The 18,587-nt window shown below is 58.7% G+C and overlaps 2 protein-coding genes across 7 annotated transcripts in view; one reads left to right on the forward strand and one right to left on the reverse strand.

The window, feature by feature from the left end:
• Positions 1 to 15,950, forward strand: ZNF687 (zinc finger protein 687). The gene is made up of 9 exons (XM_074529661.1): positions 1 to 169; positions 2,396 to 4,475; positions 5,900 to 6,078; positions 7,222 to 7,398; positions 8,816 to 8,978; positions 10,428 to 10,736; positions 11,936 to 12,048; positions 13,087 to 13,234; positions 13,928 to 15,950. The coding sequence occupies exons 2-9, from the start codon at positions 2,403 to 2,405 to the stop codon at positions 14,423 to 14,425; spliced, it is 3,660 nt and encodes a 1,219-aa protein (XP_074385762.1). The 5' UTR covers positions 1 to 169; positions 2,396 to 2,402; the 3' UTR covers positions 14,426 to 15,950.
• The window catches only part of PI4KB (phosphatidylinositol 4-kinase beta), a 23,326-nt gene continuing 19,882 nt past the window's right edge, over positions 15,144 to 18,587 (reverse strand). For all 6 annotated transcript variants that reach the window (XM_074529664.1, XM_074529663.1, XM_074529662.1 and 3 more), the window contains one exon: positions 15,144 to 17,750. In XM_074529664.1, coding sequence (XP_074385765.1) covers positions 17,569 to 17,750 — 182 coding nt within the window. In that variant the 3' untranslated portion in view covers positions 15,144 to 17,568. The remainder of the gene's footprint in view (positions 17,751 to 18,587) is intronic.

Below are 18,587 nucleotides of genomic sequence, written 5' to 3' on the forward strand. Positions count from 1 at the left end.
GGGGCGGGGGGGCCAAGCAGGAAGTGGCGGAGGGGAAGCGGCGCCGCTGAGGGGCCCGAGCGGGACGGGGATCGGAACCGGGATCGGGAATTGGGAACGGGAACCGGGATCGGCAACCGGGATCGGGACCGGCAGCGGCCGCGGGGAGCGCCCCCGCGCGCAGCTCCAGGTAGCGCGGCCGGAGGGGCGGGAGCGGCCTGAGGGGGTCAGGGCCTGGGGGGGGGCGCGGCCTGGGCGGGAAGCGCGGCCTGAGGGGCCCGGCCCCGAATCCTGGGGTTCGGAGGGGGCAGCGTCGCCTCTTCCCTCGGAAATTCCCGGGATTTGAGGGGTCACGGTCACCCTCCCCATTGCTGGATTCTGGAGGGTCACGGTCACTCCCTGCGACAGAAAAATCCCGGGATTTGGGGGGTCACGGTCAGCCATTCACATCCCGAAACCCGCGATTTGGAGGGATCAGGGTCGCGTCTTCCCACGTAAAAAATCCCGGGATTTGTGGGGATCAGGATCATCCCCCCCATCCTGGAATTCTGGGGGGTCACGGTCAGTCCTTCCCCATCCCAGATCCTGGGATTGCCAGGGGTCACAGGCATCCCCTCGGTCGCGGAATTTCGGGGAGTTTGGGGTCGGTGTGAGGAGTTTGGGGTGGGGAGTTTGGGGTGGGAATGGGGAGTTTGAGATGGGGAGTTCGGGATCAGTGTGAGGACTTTAGGGTGGAGAGTTTGGGATGGGAATTGTGAGTTTGGGATGGGGAGTTTGGGATCAGTGTGAGGAATTTAGGATGGAGAATTTGGGATAGGAATGGGGAGATTGGGATGGGGAGTTTGGGGTGGGAATTGTGAGTTTGGGATGGGCAGTTCGGGATCGGTGTGAGGAGTTTAGGGTGGGGAATTTGGGATGGGGAGTTTGGGATGAGGATGGGGAATTTGGAATTGCAAGCTTGGGATGGGGATGGGGGCCTTGGGATCCCGGATATTTGGGAAAAGCCCAAAATCCCACGGAATCCCAGCCCAGAGCCCCGCAGCCCTTGTGGGAATCCGGGGAAAATCGGGAATCCCAATAAAACGGGGAATCCCAATAAAACGGGGAATCCCAATAAAACGGGGAATCCAGCGCCGTCCCGGCCCCTGCGGGATTTTCGGGATGCCGGGCTCGGGCCGGGCTCGGGGCCGGCAGATGGTCGGGAATTAATCCCCTCCAAATCCCGGGAATTTAATCCCGCACGGATCCCTCGGGACGGGGCAGCTGCGCCGGGATGGGGGCGGGGGATTTGGGATTGGGAGTTTGGGATGGGGGTTTGGGATTGGGAATTTGGGATGGGGAATTTGGGATTGTGATGGAGAATTTGGGATCGGGATGGGGAGTTTGGGATCGGGATGGGGGAGTTGGAATTGGGGATCTGGGGTTGGGATGGGGATTTAGGATTCTGATGGGGAATTTGGGATCAGGACAGACAGGGAGTTTGGGATTAGGATTTAGGATCGGGATGGGGAGTTCGGGATCGGGATGGGGAGTTCGGGATCAGTGTGGGGAGTTCGGGATCGGGATGGGGAGTTTGGGATCAGTGTGGGGAGTTTGGGATCAGTGTGGGGAGTTCGGGATCGGGATGGGGAGTTTGGGATCAGTGTGGGAGCCCGGATTTGCCGCAGGTGGAATTTCGGGACGATCCCTCCCTGTTTGTGGCTGTCCCCGCCTCCTTTCCCGAGCCTGAATTCCCAAACCTGACCCCAAACAGCTCCCCCGGGACTGCCCAGGCCATTCCCAAAAGGAATCTGGGATTGGGATCGGGGTGGGGAAATCCGGGATCACCCCAGTCATTCCCAGGGATTTGGGTGTGAATGGGGAAGGACAAAGGGAGCGATTCCCCCCTGGAAAACAATTCCCAGCTTTTCCAAAGGAGCTGTTCCCTGCCTGGGGAGGCTTTCCCCGGGATGAAAGGGCAGGAAAAAGGGGATTTGGGCAGGAAAAGGCTTCTCCCAAGGCACATTCCAGGGGGAAATAAATGGAATCCCACCTGCTGGGGCTTTCCTGGAGCCTCAGATCCAGAGGGAATTTGGGGCTGGGATTGGGGTTGGGTCCCTGATTTCCCACCTCAGATCCAGAGGGAATCTGGGAAGGGGGAATTTTGGGATAAAGGGGGAGTTTTTGGGATGGGAAGGGGATTTTGGGGATGAAAGGGAGGATTTTTGGGAGGAAAGGGGATTTTTGGGATGAAAGGGGGAGTTTTTGGGACAAAAGGGGGAGTTTTTGGAGCAGAGAGCAGGTGTTTGGGGTGGAAGAGGAATGGGAGTGGAAAAGGCTGCGGGACACCAGGATTCCCTGGGGCCTGTGGGGATGGAAAGCCGGGAATTCCCAAATTCCCCCCAAAGTCATGGTGCCCTCGCCCCGTTCCCCCCAGCCCAGCCATGGGGGACATGAAGACGCCGGATTTCGACGACCTGCTGGCCGCCTTCGACATCCCGGACATCGACGCCAACGAGGCGATCCAGTCGCACCAGGAGGAGCCCGAGGCGCCCGCGAAGGCGCTGCCGGGGGAGCCGGGCCCCGGTGCCGCCGCGGCCGAGCCCGCGCTGCCGCACGCCGACATCTCGGCCGTCAGCGTCATCGTCAAGAACACCGTGTGCCCCGAGCAGGCCGAGCCCAAGGACGGCCACGGCCACGGCCACGGCCACGGGCACGGGCACGGGCTGGCGCCGCGGCTGCTGCAGAACGGCTTCGGCGCCGAGGGCGCCCGGCCCGCCGAGCCCGCCCCGAACGGCGACTGCTGGGCCAAGGAGAAGGCGGCCAAGGGGCTGGAGCTCTTCTCGCCCTTCGGCCCCGAGCCCGGCCAGGACGGCGCCAACCTCATCGACCGCGCCCGCGACGGCAAGGCCAAGGCGGCGGCGGCGGCCGCGGCCCCCGGTGCCGGCTGCAAGGAGCCGCTGGGGGACGGCCCCGAGGGGCTGCAGCCGCCCTTCCCGGCGCCCTTCCGGGCCGGGGATGGAGCCCACCCTGTCCCCTGCATCAAGAAGGAGGAGTCGGACCCGGAGGAGGCTCCGGGCCGCGGCTGCAGCCCCAAGGGGCTGGCGCTGGATCACCTCAAGTCCGTCACCGTCCGGTACCCGGCCGGGGGCTCGCCCGCGGCGCCGTGGCCGGGAGCGGAGCCGGCGGCGCTGGACGGCGGCCCCGGCCCCGGGGCTGAGCTCAAGCGCTCGCCCGGGAGCCCCCGGGAGCCGTTCTCGTCCCCGGGAGTGCCCGCGCCGCCCTCGCCCAAGCCGCTCTCCCTGAAGGAGGAGCGCGAGGCGCTGGGGAAGGGCGTGGGGAGCCCCCCGAGCGCGTCCAGCGCCGAGGACGAGGAGGAGGAGGAGGAGGAGGAGGAAAGCACCAACTCGCCGTCGTCCAGCTCCTCGCGGCCGCTCAAGGTGCGCATCAAAACCATCAAAACCTCCTGCGGCAGCATCACCAGGACGGTCACCAGGGTGTCCTCGGACTCGGAGCCGCCCTCGGGCAAAGCGCCCGGCGAGCAGAGCTCCCAGGAGCCCCCGGAGGGTCCCGCCGGCGGCCCCGCGGAGGCGGCCAAGGACAGGTCGGAGCTCTCGAGCCCCCTGAGGAGCGCGGAGGGGCCCAAAGTCGTCAACGTGCAGCTGGGCAACGGCACCAAGCTGAAGGGCACCGTGCTGCCCGTGGCCGCCATCCAGAGCGCCAGCAGCGCCATGCTCATCGCCGCCAGCGTGGCGCAGCAGAAATCCGTGGTGCTGCCCGCCAAGGCCGGCAAGTCCGTGGCCAAGAACATCCTGAGCCTGGTGCCGCAGCCCCTGCCCAAGGGCGACGCCCGCGCCAACGGCGGCGCCAGGGCCGGCGGCGGCGCCAAGGCCAACGTGGCCGGCACCGTCATCTCGCGCAGCCAGTCCAGCCTGGTGGAGGCCTTCAACAAGATCCTCAACAGCAAGAACCTGCTGCCCACCTACAAGCCCAACCTGAGCCCGCCGGCCGAGGCCAGCCTGGCGCTGCCGCCCGCCGGCTTCCGCTGCCTCGAGTGCGGCGACGCCTTCGCGCTGGAGAAGAGCCTGGCGCGGCACTACGACCGGCGCAGCATGCGCATCGAGGTCACCTGCAACCACTGCACCAAGCGCCTGGTGTTCTTCAACAAGTGCAGCCTGCTGCTGCACGCGCGCGAGCACAAGGACAAGGGGCTGGTGATGCAGTGCTCGCACCTGGTGATGCGCCCCATCGCCCTGGAGCAGATGATCGGGCAGCCCGACGTGACGGCGCTGGCGCCGCTGGCGCTGCCCGCCGCCAGGGCGGCGCCCGAGGGCGGCGCGGGGCCGGAGCTGCTGCCCGTGCTGCCCCTGGGCTCCGAGCCCGGCAGCTACAGCTGCTTCCGCTGCCTCGAGTGCAAGGAGCAGTGCAAGGACAAGGCCGGGCTGGCCGCGCACTTCCAGCAGGCCGGGACGGGCGGCGGCAGCGGCAGCAGCAGCAGCAGCAGCAGCAGCAGCACGGTGAGGGCAGGGGCGGCAGCGATGGGAGGAGAGGGAAGGGCAGCAGGAGGCGCTGGGAGATGGTGGGAGAGCAGTGAGAACATCCAGCCCTGGATCCATGGATCCATTCATCCCCTCCCATCCATCCCGATCCGTGCTGGAATCTTCCCAGAACTCTTTCGGCTCCTGATCCCTGTAGGAAATCTCCCCAGGCTGGTTGGGACCCTGGCCCCCCGAGGGCTGGAATTCTCTGAGTTCTGAGGGTGATCCCAGGTGGAATTCTGAGGGTTCCAAGGGTGATCCCTAGCGGAATTCCTGGGTTTCCATGGATGATCCTGGGTTTTCCAGGTGTGCTCGGCGTGCCCCATGATCCCGGTGTAATTCCCAGAATTCCATAATTATCCCATTTTCCAGGTGTGCTCAGCGTGCCCCATGATCCCGGGGTAATTCCCGGGATTCCATGGATGATCCCGGTGTTTTCCAGGTGTGCTCGGCGTGCCCCATGATCCCGGTGTAATTCCCAGGATTCCATCATTATCCCATTTTCCAGGTGTGCTCGGCGTGCCCCATGATCCTGGGTGTAATTCCCAGAATTCCATAATTATCCCGGTGTTTTCCAGGTGTGCTCGGCGTGCCCCATGATCCCGGGTGTGATTCCCAGAATTCCATAATTATCCCATTTTCCAGGTGTGCTCGGCGTGCCCCATGATCCCGGTGTAATTCCCAGAATTCCATGGATTATCCCGGTGTTTTCCAGGTGTGCTCGGCGTGCCCCATGTTCCCGGGTGGAATTCCCGGGATTCCATGGATGATCCTGGTGTTTTCCAGGTGTGCTCGGCGTGCCCCATGATCCCGGGTGGAATTCCCAGAATCCCATGATTATCCCAATGTTTTTCCAGGTGTGCTCGGCGTGCCCCATGATCCTGGGTGTAATTCCCAGAATTCCATAATTATCCCATTTTCCAGGTGTGCTCGGCGTGCCCCATGTTCCCAGGTGTAATTCCCAGAATTCCATAATTATCCCAGTGTTTTCCAGGTGTGCTCGGCGTGCCCCATGATCCCGGTGTAATTCCCAGAATTCCATAGATTATCCCATTTTCCAGGTGTGCTCGGCGTGCCCCATGATCCTGGTGTAATTCCCAGAATTCCATCATTATCCCGGTGTTTTCCAGGTGTGCTCGGCGTGCCCCATGATCCCGGGTGGAATTCCCAGAATTCCATAGGTTATCCCATTTTCCAGGTGTGCTCGGCGTGCCCCATGATCCCAGGTGTAATTCCCAGAATTCCATAATTATGCCATTTTCCAGGTGTGCTCGGCGTGCCCCATGATCCCGGGTGTAATTCCCAGAATTCCATCATTATCCCATTTTCCAGGTGTGCTCGGCGTGCCCCATGATCCCGGGTGTAATTCCCAGAATCCCATAATTATCCCAATGTTTTTCCAGGTGTGCTCGGCGTGCCCCATGATCCTGGCCAACCGCTGCAGCTTCAGCGCGCACCAGCGCATGCACCGCAGCCGCCCGCCCCACGTGTGCCCCGAGTGCGGGGGCAACTTCCTGCTGGCCAACTTCGAGTCGCACCTCAAGGAGTCCTGCCTGCACTTCTCGCGCAGGGTGGGCTACAGGTACGGAGCCGGGAGCCGGCAGTGCCGGGAATTCCACGGGGGCCACTGGGCAGGTGCAGAAATGGGGTTTGCCCATGGAATGTGGGGGAATTTCCTGCTGGACAGCCTGGAGTCCCAGCTCAGGGAGCTCTCCCGCAGGGTGGGATACAGGTACGGAGCCGGGGAGTGCCGGGAATCCTTGTTTGGGATCCTGGTTCCAGTTGGGATTCCCAGAACCATTTGGATCCCAGTCTCCGTTGGGAATTTTCCCTGAACTGGTTTGGGATCCTGGTTCCAGTTGGAATTTTCCCTGAACTGGTTTGGATCCCCATGTCCATTGGGAATGCCCAGAACTGGTTTGGATCCCAGTTTTCACTGGGAATTTTCCCTGAGCTGGTTTGGGATCCTGGTTCCAGTTGCAATTCCCAGAGCCATTTGGATCCCAGTTTTCACTGGGAATTTTCCCAGATCTTTTTTGGGATCCTGGTTCCAGTTGGGAATTCCCAGAACCATTTGGATCCTGGTTTTCATTGGGAATTTTCCCAGAGCTTGTTTGGGATCCCGGTTTCCATTGGGAACTTTCCCAGAACCTCTTTGGATCCCAGTCTCTGTTGGGAATTCTCCCAGAACCGGTTTGGGATCCTGGTTCCAGTTGCAATTCCCAGCCCCGCTCTGTGTCCCGGTCTCCGCTGGCAATTCCCAGTCCCGCTCTGTTTCCCGGTTTCCATTGGGAATTTTCCCAGTCCCTCTCTGTGTCCCGGTTCCCATTGGCAATTCCCAGTCCCTCTCTGTGTCCCGGTTCCCATTGGCAATTCCCCCAGCCCCGCTCTGTGTCCCGGTCTCCACTGGCAATTCCCCCAGCCCCGCTCTGTTTCCCGGTTCCCATTGGGAATTTTCCCAGCCCCGCTCTGTGTCCCGGTTCCCAATGGGGATTTTCCCAGCCCCGCTCTGTTTCCCGGTCTCCGCTGGCAATTCCCCCAGCCCCGCTCTGCGTCCCGGTTCCCATTGGGAATTTTCCCAGTCCTGCTCTGTTTCCCTTTTCCCATTGGCAATTCCCCCAGCCCCGCTCTGTTTCCCGGTTCCCATTGACAATTCCCCCAGTCCCGCTCTGTGTCCCAGTCTCCGCTGGCAATTCCCAGCCCCGCTCTCCCCGGCCGTTCTCAGGTGTCCCAGCTGCTCCGTGGTGTTCGGGGGCGTCAACTCCATCAAGTCGCACATCCAGAGCTCGCACTGCGAGGTTTTCCACAAGTGCCCCATCTGCCCCATGGCCTTCAAGTCGGCGCCCAGCGCCCACGCCCACGTGTACACGCAGCACCCCGGCTTCAGCAACCAGCAGTCCAAGTGAGTGCTCGCGGGGTCCCCAAATCCCCCAAAACCCCCCAAAATTCCACAGATCCGCACGGGGTCCCGGGGAGCGGCTCGGGTTCGTCCTGGAAAGGTTGGGGCGGGAGGTTTGGGAATGAGAGAGGTTGGGATGGGAGATTTGGGATGGGAAATTTGGGAGTAAGAGCTTGGGATGGGAGATTTGGGAATGTTTTGCTGTGGGAATCAGAGGTTGGGATGGGAGGTTTGGGAACGAGAGGTTTGGGAATGAGAGATTTGGATGGGAGATTGGGGAATAAGAGATTGGGATGGGAGGTTTGGGAATGTTTTGCTGTGGGAATGCGAGGTTGGGAATGAGAGATTTTGGAATGAGAGGTTGGGATGGGAAATTTGGGAGTAAGAGCTTGGGGTGGGAGGTTTGGGAATGTTTTGCTGTGGGAATGAGAGGTTGGGATGGGAGATTGGGGAATGAGAGGTTGGGGTGGGAGGTTTGGGAATGAGAGCTTGGGATGGGAGGTTTGGGAATGTTTTGCTGTGGGAACGGAGCTGGCTGGGACATTTGGGAATGTGGCCCTTGGGAATGATCCCAGAGGGCTTTTCCTGCCTGAGCCATTCCAGGACTGGGAGAACTGGGAATATTTAACTCCCACCTCCCTTTTTCCGTCCTTTTTTCCCTATTTTTTCCTTCTTCTTCCCTCCTTTTCCCCTCCCTTTTCTGTTTTTCCCTTGTTTTTTCTCTGTTTCCCCCTCCTTTCCCGTCTCCTTTTCCCTCCCTTTCTCCTCCCCTTTTCCTCCTTTATCCTTCCCTTTTTTCTCTCCTATTCCCTCCTTTTCCCTTCCCTCATTTCTCTTTTTCCCCTCCATTATCCTTCAATTTTTTGTCTCCCATTCCCTCCTTTTATTTTCCCCTTTTCCTTTTCATTTCTCCTCCTTTTCCCTTCCCTCATTTATCTCTCTCCCCTCCTTTCCCCTCATTTTTCCTTCCCTTTTCCTCCTTTATCCTTTCCCTTTTTTCTCTCCTATTCCCTCCTTTTCCTTTCCCTTTTTCCTTCTCATTTCCCTTCCCTTATTTCTTTCTTTCCTCTCCTTTATTCTTTCCATTTTTTCTCTCCTTTTCCTTTTCCTTTTCCTTTCCCTTCTTCCTTCTCCTCCTTTTCCCTTCCCTTATTTCTCTCTTTCCCCTCCTTTTTCCTCCCTTTTTCTTTCCCTTTTCCTCCTTTATCCTTCCTTTTTTTTTTCTCCTATTCCCTCTTTTTCATTTCCCTTTTTCCTTCTCATTTCTTTTCCCTTTCTCTCCCCTCATTTCTCTCTCCCCTCCTTTTCCCCTCCCTCTCCGCCCCCTCGGCGTGTCCCCCGCCCCGTTTTTTCCCCGTTTTTTCCCCGTTTTTCCCCGTTTTCCCCCATTTTTTCCCCGTTTTCCCCCGTTTTCCCCCAGGATGATTTACAAGTGTGCCATGTGTGACACGGTGTTCACGCACAAGCCGCTGCTGTCGTCGCACTTTGATCAGCACCTGCTGCCCCAGCGCGTCAGCGTCTTCCGCTGCCCGCAGTGCCCGCTGCTCTTCGCGCAGAAGCGCACCATGCTGGAGCACCTCAAGGTCAGGCCCCGTCCCGGCCAGAAACGGGGAAATTCCGGCCAGAAACGGGGAAATTCCGGCCAAAACCAGGGAAATTCCAGCTGAAAACGGGGAAATTCCGGCCAAAAACGGGGAAATTCTGGCCAAAAATGGGGAAATTCCGGCCAAAAACGGGGAAATCCCGGCCAGAAACGGGGAAATTCCGGCCAAAAACAGGGAAATTCCAGCCAGAAATGGGGAAATTCCGGCCAAAAATGGGGAAATTCCGGCCAAAAACGGGGAGATTCCGGCCAAAAACGGGGAAATCCCGGCCAGAAACGGGGAAATTCCGGCCAAAAACAGGGAAATTCCAGCCAGAAATGGGGAAATTCCGGCCAAAAATGGGGAAATTCCGGCCAAAAACGGGGAGATTCCGGCCAAAAACGGGGAAATCCCGGCCAAAAATGGGGAAATTCCAGCCAAAAATGGGGAAATTCCAGCCAAAAATGGGGAAATCCCGGCCAGAAACGATGGAAATTTCCCCCAGACTGGGGCAGACAGGAGTGGGGAGTGCTCAGGGTCTGTGATTGGCCATTAATTAAAAACAACCCCATGAGCCCAATCCCAGATGCACCTGTTGCAACCATTGTGTACATTTAATTTCTGAGGCCTCTCAGCTTCTCTGGAGAAAAATCCCAGCAAAAGGGGTTTTTCAGAAAATACCATGGCTACACCTTAGGAGAAAATAGACAATTTACCTTAGGGGAAAAATCCTGGCCAAAGGGAATTTTCATAAAACACCATGGGTACACCTTAGGAGAAAATATACAATTTACCTTAGGGGAAAAATCCTGGCAAAAGGGATTTTTCATAAAATACCATGGGGACACCTTAGGGGAAAAATGCCAGCAAAGAGATTTTTCATAAAATACCATGGGGACACCTTAGGGGAAAAATCCTGGCCAAAGGGAATTTTCATAAAATACCATGGGGAGACCTTAGGAGAAAATACACAATACACTTTAGGAGAAAAATGCCAGCAAAATGGATTTTTCAGAAAATACCATGGGTACACCTTAGGGGAAAAATCCTGGCAAAAGGGATTTTTCAGAAAATACCGTGGGGAGACCTTAGGAGAAAATATACAATGCACCTTAGGAGAAAAATGCCAGCAAAAGGGATTTTTCAGAAAATACCATGGGGACACCTTAGGGGAAAAATCCTGGCAAAAGGGATTTTTCATAAAATACCGTGGGGAGACCTTAGGAGAAAAGTCCTGGCCAAGGGATTTTTCAGAGAATATCCTGGCCACCAAGGGAATTTTTCAGAAATACCATGGAAATCCTGGCCAAGGGAATTTTTCAGAAGTACCATGGAAATCCTGGCTACCAAGGGAATTTTTCGGAAGCACCATGGCTGCAAAGGGAATTTTCAGGAGATGCTGCAGAGGTGTTTCTGAGCCCATCTCCTGAACCCCGATCTCTCCCACAGAACACGCACCAGGCGCAGCCGAGCCCGGACGAGCCCTCGCGGCGCTCGGGGCCGCTGCCGTTGCCCAAGGCGGAGCCGCCGGAGCCGCCGCGGCGCTCGGGCTCCTCCTCGAGCTCCTCGGAGGAGGAGGAGGAGGAGGAGGAGGAGGCGCCGAGCTCGCCCGAGCTGCGGCGGGCGCGGCGCGGGCGCTTCCCGCGGGGCCGGGCCGGCGCCAAGGGCAAGGGCAGCGGCTGGAGCTGCGGGCTGTGCCACGCCTGGTTCCCCGAGCGCGACGAGTACGTGGCGCACATGAAGAGGGAGCACGGCAAGGTGGGGACCCGGAGCGCCGGGGGTTCGGGGCATTCTGGGCGGGACTGGAGGGAATTCCGGGGGATCGGGGCATTCTGGGCGGGATTGGAGGGAATTCCGGGGGGTTCGGGGCATTCTGGGCGGGATTGGAGGGAATTGGAGTTACAGCCCGGAACGCCGGGGGTTCGGGGCATTCTGGGCGGGATTGGTGGGAATTCCGGGGGTTTGGGGCATTCTGGGCGGGATTGGAGGGAATTGGAGTTACAGCCTGGAATTCCAGGGGGTTTGGGGCATTCTGGGCGGGAGAATGGAGTTACAGCCTGGAATTCCGGGGGGTTTGGGGCATTCTGGGCGGGACTGGAGGGAATTCCGGGGGATTGGGGCATTCTGCACGGGAGAATGGAGTTACAGCCTGGAATGCCGGGGGATTGGGGCATTCTGGGCGGGATTGGAGGGAATTGGAGTTACAGCGGCTGGAGGGGGAATTCTGGCTCCTGGATCCTCCTGGATGCTCCTGGAGCTTCCTGGATGCTCCTGGATCCTGGGAATGGAAGGATTTGGGAATGGGAATCAGACTTTTGGAATAATTCCTGGCTGGATGAACAATCCCAGATGGGATTGGAGGGAGAATGGAGTTCTTCCAGCTGGAGGGGGAACCCAGGAGGCTCCTGGATCCCCCATGGATCCCCCTGGATGCTCCTGGATCCTCCTGGATCCTGAAAATGGAAGGATTTGGGAACAGGAATGAGATGTTTGGGGCAATTCCTGGCGGGATGAACAATCCCAGGAGGGAAAATTGAATTCCCACCTCCGGCTGGAGTGGGAACCCCAGCTTTTAAATCCCTCTGGGTCCCTCCTGGATTTTTCCCTGGTTTTTCTTAGATCCCTCCCGGGTTTTTTTGGGATCCCTCCCGGGTTTTTCCTGGGTTTTTTTGGGATCCCTCCCGGGTTTTTCCTGGGTTTTTTGGGATCCCTCCCGGGTTTTTCCTGGGATTTTTTTGGGATCCCTCCCGGGTTTTTCCCGGGTTTCCCTGGGATCCCTCCCGGGTTTTTCCTGGGTTTCCCTGGGATCCCTCCCGGGTTTTCCCCGGTTTCCCTGGGATCCCTCCCGGGTTTTTCCTGGTTTTTTTTGGGATCCCTCCCGGGTTTTTCCCCGGTTTCCCTGGGATCCCTCCCGGGTTTTCCCCGGTTTCCCGTGACCCTGATGGTTCCCCCCGCAGTCGGTGAAGAAGTTCCCGTGCCACCTGTGCGAGCGCTCCTTCTGCTCGGCGCCGAGCCTGCGGCGCCACGTCCGCGTCAACCACGAGGGCATCAAGCGCGTCTACCCCTGCCGGTACTGCCGCCGTTATTGGGGTTCTGGGGGTTTTGGGGTTCCGGGGTTACCCCTGCCGGTACTGCCGCCGTTATTGGGGTTCATGGGGTTACCCCTGCCGGTACTGCCGGGATTGCTGGGGTTCAGGGGTTACCCCTGCCGGTACTGCCGGGGTTCCTGGGGTTCTGGGGGTTCTGGAGTGATTCCTGAGGGATTCCTGGGGTTCCAGGGTTACCCCTGCCGGTACTGCCAGGATTGCTGGGGGTTCTGGGGGTTCTGGGGTTCTGGGGTTACCCCTGCCGGTACTGCCGGGGTTATTGGGGGGTTCTGGGGGTTCTGGGGTTACCCCTGCCGGTACTGCCACCGTTATTGGGGGGTTCTGGGGGTTCCGGGGTTACCCCTGCCGGTACTGCCGGGATTGCTGGGGTTCAGGGGGTTCCAGGGTGATTCCTGAGGGATTCCTGGGGTTCTGGGGTTACCCCTGCCGGTACTGCCGGGGTTATTGGGGTTCAGGGGGTTCCTGGGGTTACCCCTGCCGGTACTGCCAGGGTTACTGGGGTTCAGGGGGTTCCTGGGGTTACCCCTGCTGGTACTGCCACCGTTATTGGGGGGTTCAGGGGTTCTGGGGTTACCCCTGCCGGGGTTCTGGGGGGGTTCCTGGGGTTCTGGGAGAGCAGGAATGCTGGGGCTGGGGTGGCCAATTGGGAAAGGGAGCTGGGAGGGAGCGGGGAGGACCGAGGGGGTTTGGGGTTGGGGTTTGGGCTGGACAGGGAAAAGGGGAACTTCTCAGGGAATGGGGGTTTAATTCCCAGGGAAATCAGGGTTTAATTCCCAAGGAATCAGAGATTAATTCCCAAGGAATCAGGGCTTAATTCCCAGGGAATGAGGGTTTAATTCCCAGCGAATCAGGGTTTAATTCCTGGGAGAATCAATCAGTGTTTAATTCCCCCCAGCCGTGCCCGAGGTGGGAATGGCGATCCCGGGGGCGGGGAGGGTTTGGGGCGGGCTCCGGGCTCTGCGCGGGTCCCGTTGGGGCTCACGGGGCCGCTCCCCACGCAGGTACTGCACGGAGGGGAAGCGCACGTTCAGCAGCCGCCTGATCCTGGAGAAGCACATCCAGGTGCGCCACGGCCTCGCGGCCAGCGGCCCCGCCCGCAGCCAGCAGGTGGTGACGGCCCGCGGCCCCCCCGGCCCCGGCCCCGGCCAGGTGCGCGATCCCTGAGGGTTCTGGGGGTTCTGGGGGGTTTGGGGGGTTTGGGGGGTTCGGGGGGTTTGGGGGGTTTGGGGGGTTCGGGGGGTTTGGGGGGTTTGGGGGGTTTGGGGCAGGATTGAGGGGGGGGGGTTTATCCTGGAATTCCTACTGGGAACCCACAAATCCCAGCCCTAAACTTCGTCCAAGTGGGGAAATTTCGGGTCTGGGAATTCCTGGGATTTCTTGGGAATTTTCTGTGAACTTCCTTGGAATTTCCTGGGAATTTGAGTGTTCGTGGCAGGGTTGGAGCCTCCTCATCCCAGAATCCCTTCTGGGAGCTGCCCCAGTTCCCAAGGGGTTTCTCCCAAGGGGAAGAAGGGATTTCCCAAGGGGTTTCTCCCAAGGGGAAGAAGGGATTTCCCAAGGGATAGAAGGAGTTTCCCCAGGGGTTCCTCCTGGCTGGGATCCCCGCCATCCCCGCCCGTTCATTCCCGCTGTTCCCCCTCTCTTCCCAGGGGTTTCTCCTCACTGGGATTCCCCTCAGCCCCGGCCCTTCATTCCCCCATCCCTGCCCGTTCATCCCCGATGTTCTCCCCCCTCTCTCCCCCATCCCTGCCCGTTCATTCCCTCTCTCCTCTCTCTCCCGGGGGTTTCTCCTGCCTGGGATCCCCGCCCGTCCATCCTCGATGTTCCCCCTGTGCCCCGCAGGCCCCGGGCCGCCGGCGCAAGCTCTCCTCGGAGGAGTCGTGCAGCGAGGAGCCCGACAGCACCACCCCGCCCGCCAAGAGCCCGCGGGCGCCGCTGCGCTGCCGCAAGTGCGGCTTCGGCGCCGGGAGCCGCGCGGAGCTGCAGGCGCACCTGGCGCAGCACCGCCCGCAGGGGGCGCCCCAGTGCCGCGAGTGCGGCCTCTGCTTCACCTCGGCCAGCGCGCTCGGCCGCCACCGCTTCATCTCGCACAAGAAGCGCCGCGGGGCCGAGCCCGAGGAGCCCGCGGGGAGCGGGGCCGGGAACGGGAGCGGGAACGGGAGCGGGAACGGGAGCGGGAACGGAGCCGCCCCCGGCGGGAACGGCGGCAGCAGCGCCGAGGGGAAGCTGGAGTGCAAAGTGTGCGGGAGGCGCTTCGAGAGCCAGCTCAACCTCAAAACGCACTTCAGGACCCACGGGATGGCCTTCATCCGGGCCCGGCAGGGCAACGAGGAGAACTGAGAGCGCCTGGGAATGTCCTGGGATTGTCCTGGGATTCATCCGGGCCCGGCAGGGCAACGAGGAGAACTGAGAGCCCCTGGGAATGTCCTGGGATTGTCCTGGGATTGTCCTGGGATTCATCCGGGCCTGGCAGGAAAAGTGAGAACTCCTGGGAATCCCGGAATTCCTGGGATTGTCCTGGGATCAGCTCTGAGCCCGGGAATCGCGGCATTCCCACAATTCCGGGATCAGCCCCGAGGAGAGCTGAGCATTCCTGGGAATCTCGGCATTCCCGGAATTCCGGGATCAGCCCGAGGAGAGCTGAGCATTCCCGGGAATCTCGGCATTCCCAGAATTCCGGGATCAGCCCCAGGAGAGCTGAGCATTCCCGGGAATCGCGGCATTCCCGCAGTTCCGGGATCAGCCCCGAGGAGAGCTGAGCATTCCCGGGAATCTCGGCATTCCCGCAGTTCCGGGATGGCTGCAGGGCCGGAACCGGCGCCGTGTACATAAATCCCCCCCGAGCCCTTCCCGGTGTCCGAGGGGGGAAAGTTGGGATTGGGATTGGGATTGGGATTGGGATTGGGACGATCCCCAATCCCGCCGGGAACCCCCGGGAATGTTGGATTTTGGGGGGATTTGGGGTTTCCAGGACCCCTCTGGGCCCTTCCCAGGAATTCCCGGATCCGGACGGGGCGGGTGAAGCTTTTCCAGCAAAATCCACCTTTTTTTGTTATTATTTTTGGGGGGTTTTTTTGTTTTTTCCTGGATTTTTTTCCCAGAGGTCCCTGGGAAGGACACTTGGACACTCACTGGACATTCCCGAGGGAGCAGGAGGAGGAGAAAAGCTGGAAAAATGAGAGAAAAGAAGGAAAGAGGGGATTTTCCTTTGGCAAAGGAATAATGACCCCAAAAAAGCCCCAGGATTGGGAATGGATCCCAAATCCCAGCCAGGACCCTTTTCCAGAAGGAAAAATGGGAAAATGCTCCCGAATTCCGGGCTGAGGGTGAGGTTTGGGCCTTTTCCAGCTTTTTTCCATCTCCTCCCAAGGGATCCGGGACCTTTCCCACCCCAGTCCCCCCAAAATCCCCTGGAAAAGCCTCGGCCCCGGAATTCCCGGAGAATTCCCGAATTCCCTGTGGATTCCCTCCCCTCTCCCTGTAAAGCTGTACCATACACTAAAATCCCCAAATCCCAACAACTGCTGTGCTCCCCCTGGGATTTGGTTTGGTTTTCCAAGGTTTTTTTCCCGTTTTTTTGCGTTTTTCGGGATGGCAGAAGCTGCTTTGGGGTTGGTTTTTTTTTTCCTTTTATTTTGGATTTTAATTCCCGGTTTTTCTGACTTTTTCCAAGCAGGAATGAGGGGAGTTTCCCCTCCCCTTTTCCCTGCGGGTGGATGGATGGAAAAAGGGTGGGAAAAAACTGGGAAAAATCAGGTGGAATCGGCCATTCCCAAAAATCCCCCAGGCCGGGTGTAAATATAGAGAAGAAATTAAAGTTTCTACGAGATTTAGAATGAAAAAATTCCCAAAAAGAAAAAACAAACTATGGAAAAATGGCTTTGGACCCACGGTTTTCAGCATTTCAGTGCCTTGAGCTGGATTGGGGCTGGAGGGAGGGAGGGGCTGGAATTTCGGGGTTGGAGCCCTGGAATTTTGGGGATGTTCCCTCTGGAATTTCAGGAATGTTCTCTGGAATTCTGGGGTTGGACCCCTGGAATTTCAGGGATGTTCCCCCTGGAATTTTGGGGTTGGAGCTCTGGAATTTTGGGGATATTCCCACCTGGAATTCCAGGGCTGTTCCCCGGGGTTTCAGGGATTTTGGGAATGTTCCCCCTGGAATTTTGGGGCTGTTCCCCCTGGAATTCTGGGATTGGACTCCTGAATTTCGCGGCTGTTCCCCCCTGGAATTTTGGGAATGTTCCCCCCTGGAATTTCGGGAATGATCCCCCCAGAATTCCAGGAATGTTCCCCCTGGAATTCCGGGAATGTTTTCCCGGGGGTTTCGGGGATTTTTGGGGAATGTGCTGACGGAAAGCCGCGGGCTCGGGAGGCTCTCAGGAATTCTTTATTCTGTAGGAATCGATTCCATTAAACTCCAGTGGTTTCACCCTCTGTGCCTGGCCTGGCTCCCCCGGAATGGGGGCGGGGGAGGGGCTCAGGGCTCCAGCTGCATCCCCGAATTTTGGTCCTGCCCCCCAAAAAAGGGGCTTGGGAAGGGTCGGGGTCCCCCTGTCCCCTCCCCGTCCCCTCCCTGTCCCCAGAGCCCCCTCCCCCTTCCCTGGGGTTGAAAAACCAAATTTTGGGGGTTTGTAACGCTAAAAATTTAAAAAAAAAAAAAAAAAAAAAAAAAGGGACATTGAGGGGACGGGGGGGGGGGGACACAGGGACGGGGGGGACACGGAGGGGACATTGGGGGGGGACACAAAGGGGGGACATTGGGGACACCGAGGGGGACACGGGGGGACAGTGGGGGGACATTGGGGACACCCCAAGTGTCCCCATCAGGCCAGGCCTGGGGGGAGGGGGAGGGGAAATTCCAGGAAATTTCCCTTCCCTGGGAAGCTCCGGATCCTCCCTGATTTGGGATTCGGGATTTGGGATTTGGGATTCGGGGTCGGGACCAGGCCCCCAAACCCCCCCCCCCCACCCCCATCGTGTCCAACATTCCAGCCCCGAATTCCCGGCTGGAATTACCCGGGAAAGGGGGGAGGGGGTCCCGGCCCCACCGGGAATTCCCCCCCGGAACCCCCCGGGTGTCCCAGAGGAGGGAAGGACCCCACGGGGCCGGGAATTAATTCCGGGAATTCCGGGAATTTGGGATTCCCAGCCTTGAGGAGACCCCTCCCCGCACATTCCATGGGACTGGGGGCGAATTCCAGGGAATCCCAAGCAGAGCAAAGGGGGAGCTGCCCCCGTCCCCATCCCTGCCCCGTTCCCGCCGTTTTTCCCGGTTTTTCCATGGAATTCTGTCCCATCTCTCAGCAGAGTCCAGGCCCGGGAGCAGCCCCAGGGAGCAGAACCGGGAAGTTTGGAATTCTCCCGTTCCTTCCGGGGGGGTGGGGAGGGAAATTATTTCTTTTTCTTTTTTTTCCGGGATTTTTTTTTCCGGGGAATTTTTTTGTTGTTGTGTTTTGTTTTGTTTTGCTTTGTTTTGCGGGGTTTCACATGATGCCGTTGGTGAGGTACTGGAAGCCGTCGTAGAGCTTGGTGGTGATGGATCTCATGGAGCCGTCCACCATCTGCTCCACCAGCAGCTGCAGCTGCTCCTCCGTCAGGTTCATGTGGAAACGCTCCTTGAGGTGCCGGATGGTGGAGGAGCCGTGGAAGCAGGGCAGCTGCGAGCCTGGAAACGGGGAAAAAACGGGGGAAAATGGGAAAAACGGCAAAAAAATGGGAAAAAACAGCAGCTGCGAGCCTGGAAACGGGGAAAAAACGGGGGGAAATGGGGAAAACGGCAAAAAAATGGGAAAAACAGCAGCTGGGAGACTGGAAAACAGGAGAAAATGGGGAAAAACTGCAGCTGAGAGAATGGGGAATGGGAAAAAACGGGAAAATGGGAAAAACAGCAGCTGGGAGACTGGAAAACGGGGAAAATGGGAGAAAATGGGGAAAAACTGCAGCTGAGAGAATGGGGAATGGGAAAAACAGCAGCTGGGAGACTGGAAAATGGGGAAAACGGGAGAAAATGGGGAAAAACTGCAGCTGAGAGAATGGGGAATGGGGGAAAATGGGAAAAACAGCAGCTGGGAGCCTGGGAAATGGGAAAAACGGGAAAATGGGAAAAACGGCAGCTGGGAGACTGGAAAATGGGGAAAATGGGAGAAAATGGGGAAAAACTGCAGCTGAGAGAATGGGGAATGGGAAAAAACGGGAAAATGGGAAAAACAGCAGCTGGGAGACTGGAAAATGGGGAAATTGGGAAAAATGGCAGCTGGGAGAATGGAAAATCAGGAAAAATGGGAAACAGGGCAGCTGGGAGACAGGAAAAATGAAAAAACCTGGGAATCTGGGAGGTGAGAGACTGGAAAAACGGGAAAAACTGGGGTGGGAATGTTGGGAATCTGGGTTTGGAATGGGGGCAATGGGATCAGGGAGCTGTGAGCCTGGGAAAGGGGAAAACTGGGATGGGGTGAGGGGAAAAGGGGTTTGGGAACCTTGGCAATGGAAATCCGGGATGGGA

Source organism: Zonotrichia albicollis, chromosome 30 (assembly GCF_047830755.1).
Source record: "Zonotrichia albicollis isolate bZonAlb1 chromosome 30, bZonAlb1.hap1, whole genome shotgun sequence".
In the NCBI taxonomy this organism is placed as follows: Eukaryota; Metazoa; Chordata; class Aves; order Passeriformes; family Passerellidae; genus Zonotrichia; species Zonotrichia albicollis.

Coding starts and splice junctions, on each gene's coding strand:
- ZNF687 (XM_074529661.1), top strand. CDS start 2,403: ATGGGGGACATGAAGACGCCGGATTTCGACGACCTGCTGGCCGCCTTC. Junction 7,399..8,815: donor TTCAGCAACCAGCAGTCCAA/GTGAGTGCTCGC, acceptor GTTTTCCCCCAG/GATGATTTACAAGTGTGCCA. Junction 13,235..13,927: donor CCGGCCCCGGCCCCGGCCAG/GTGCGCGATCCC, acceptor TGTGCCCCGCAG/GCCCCGGGCCGCCGGCGCAA.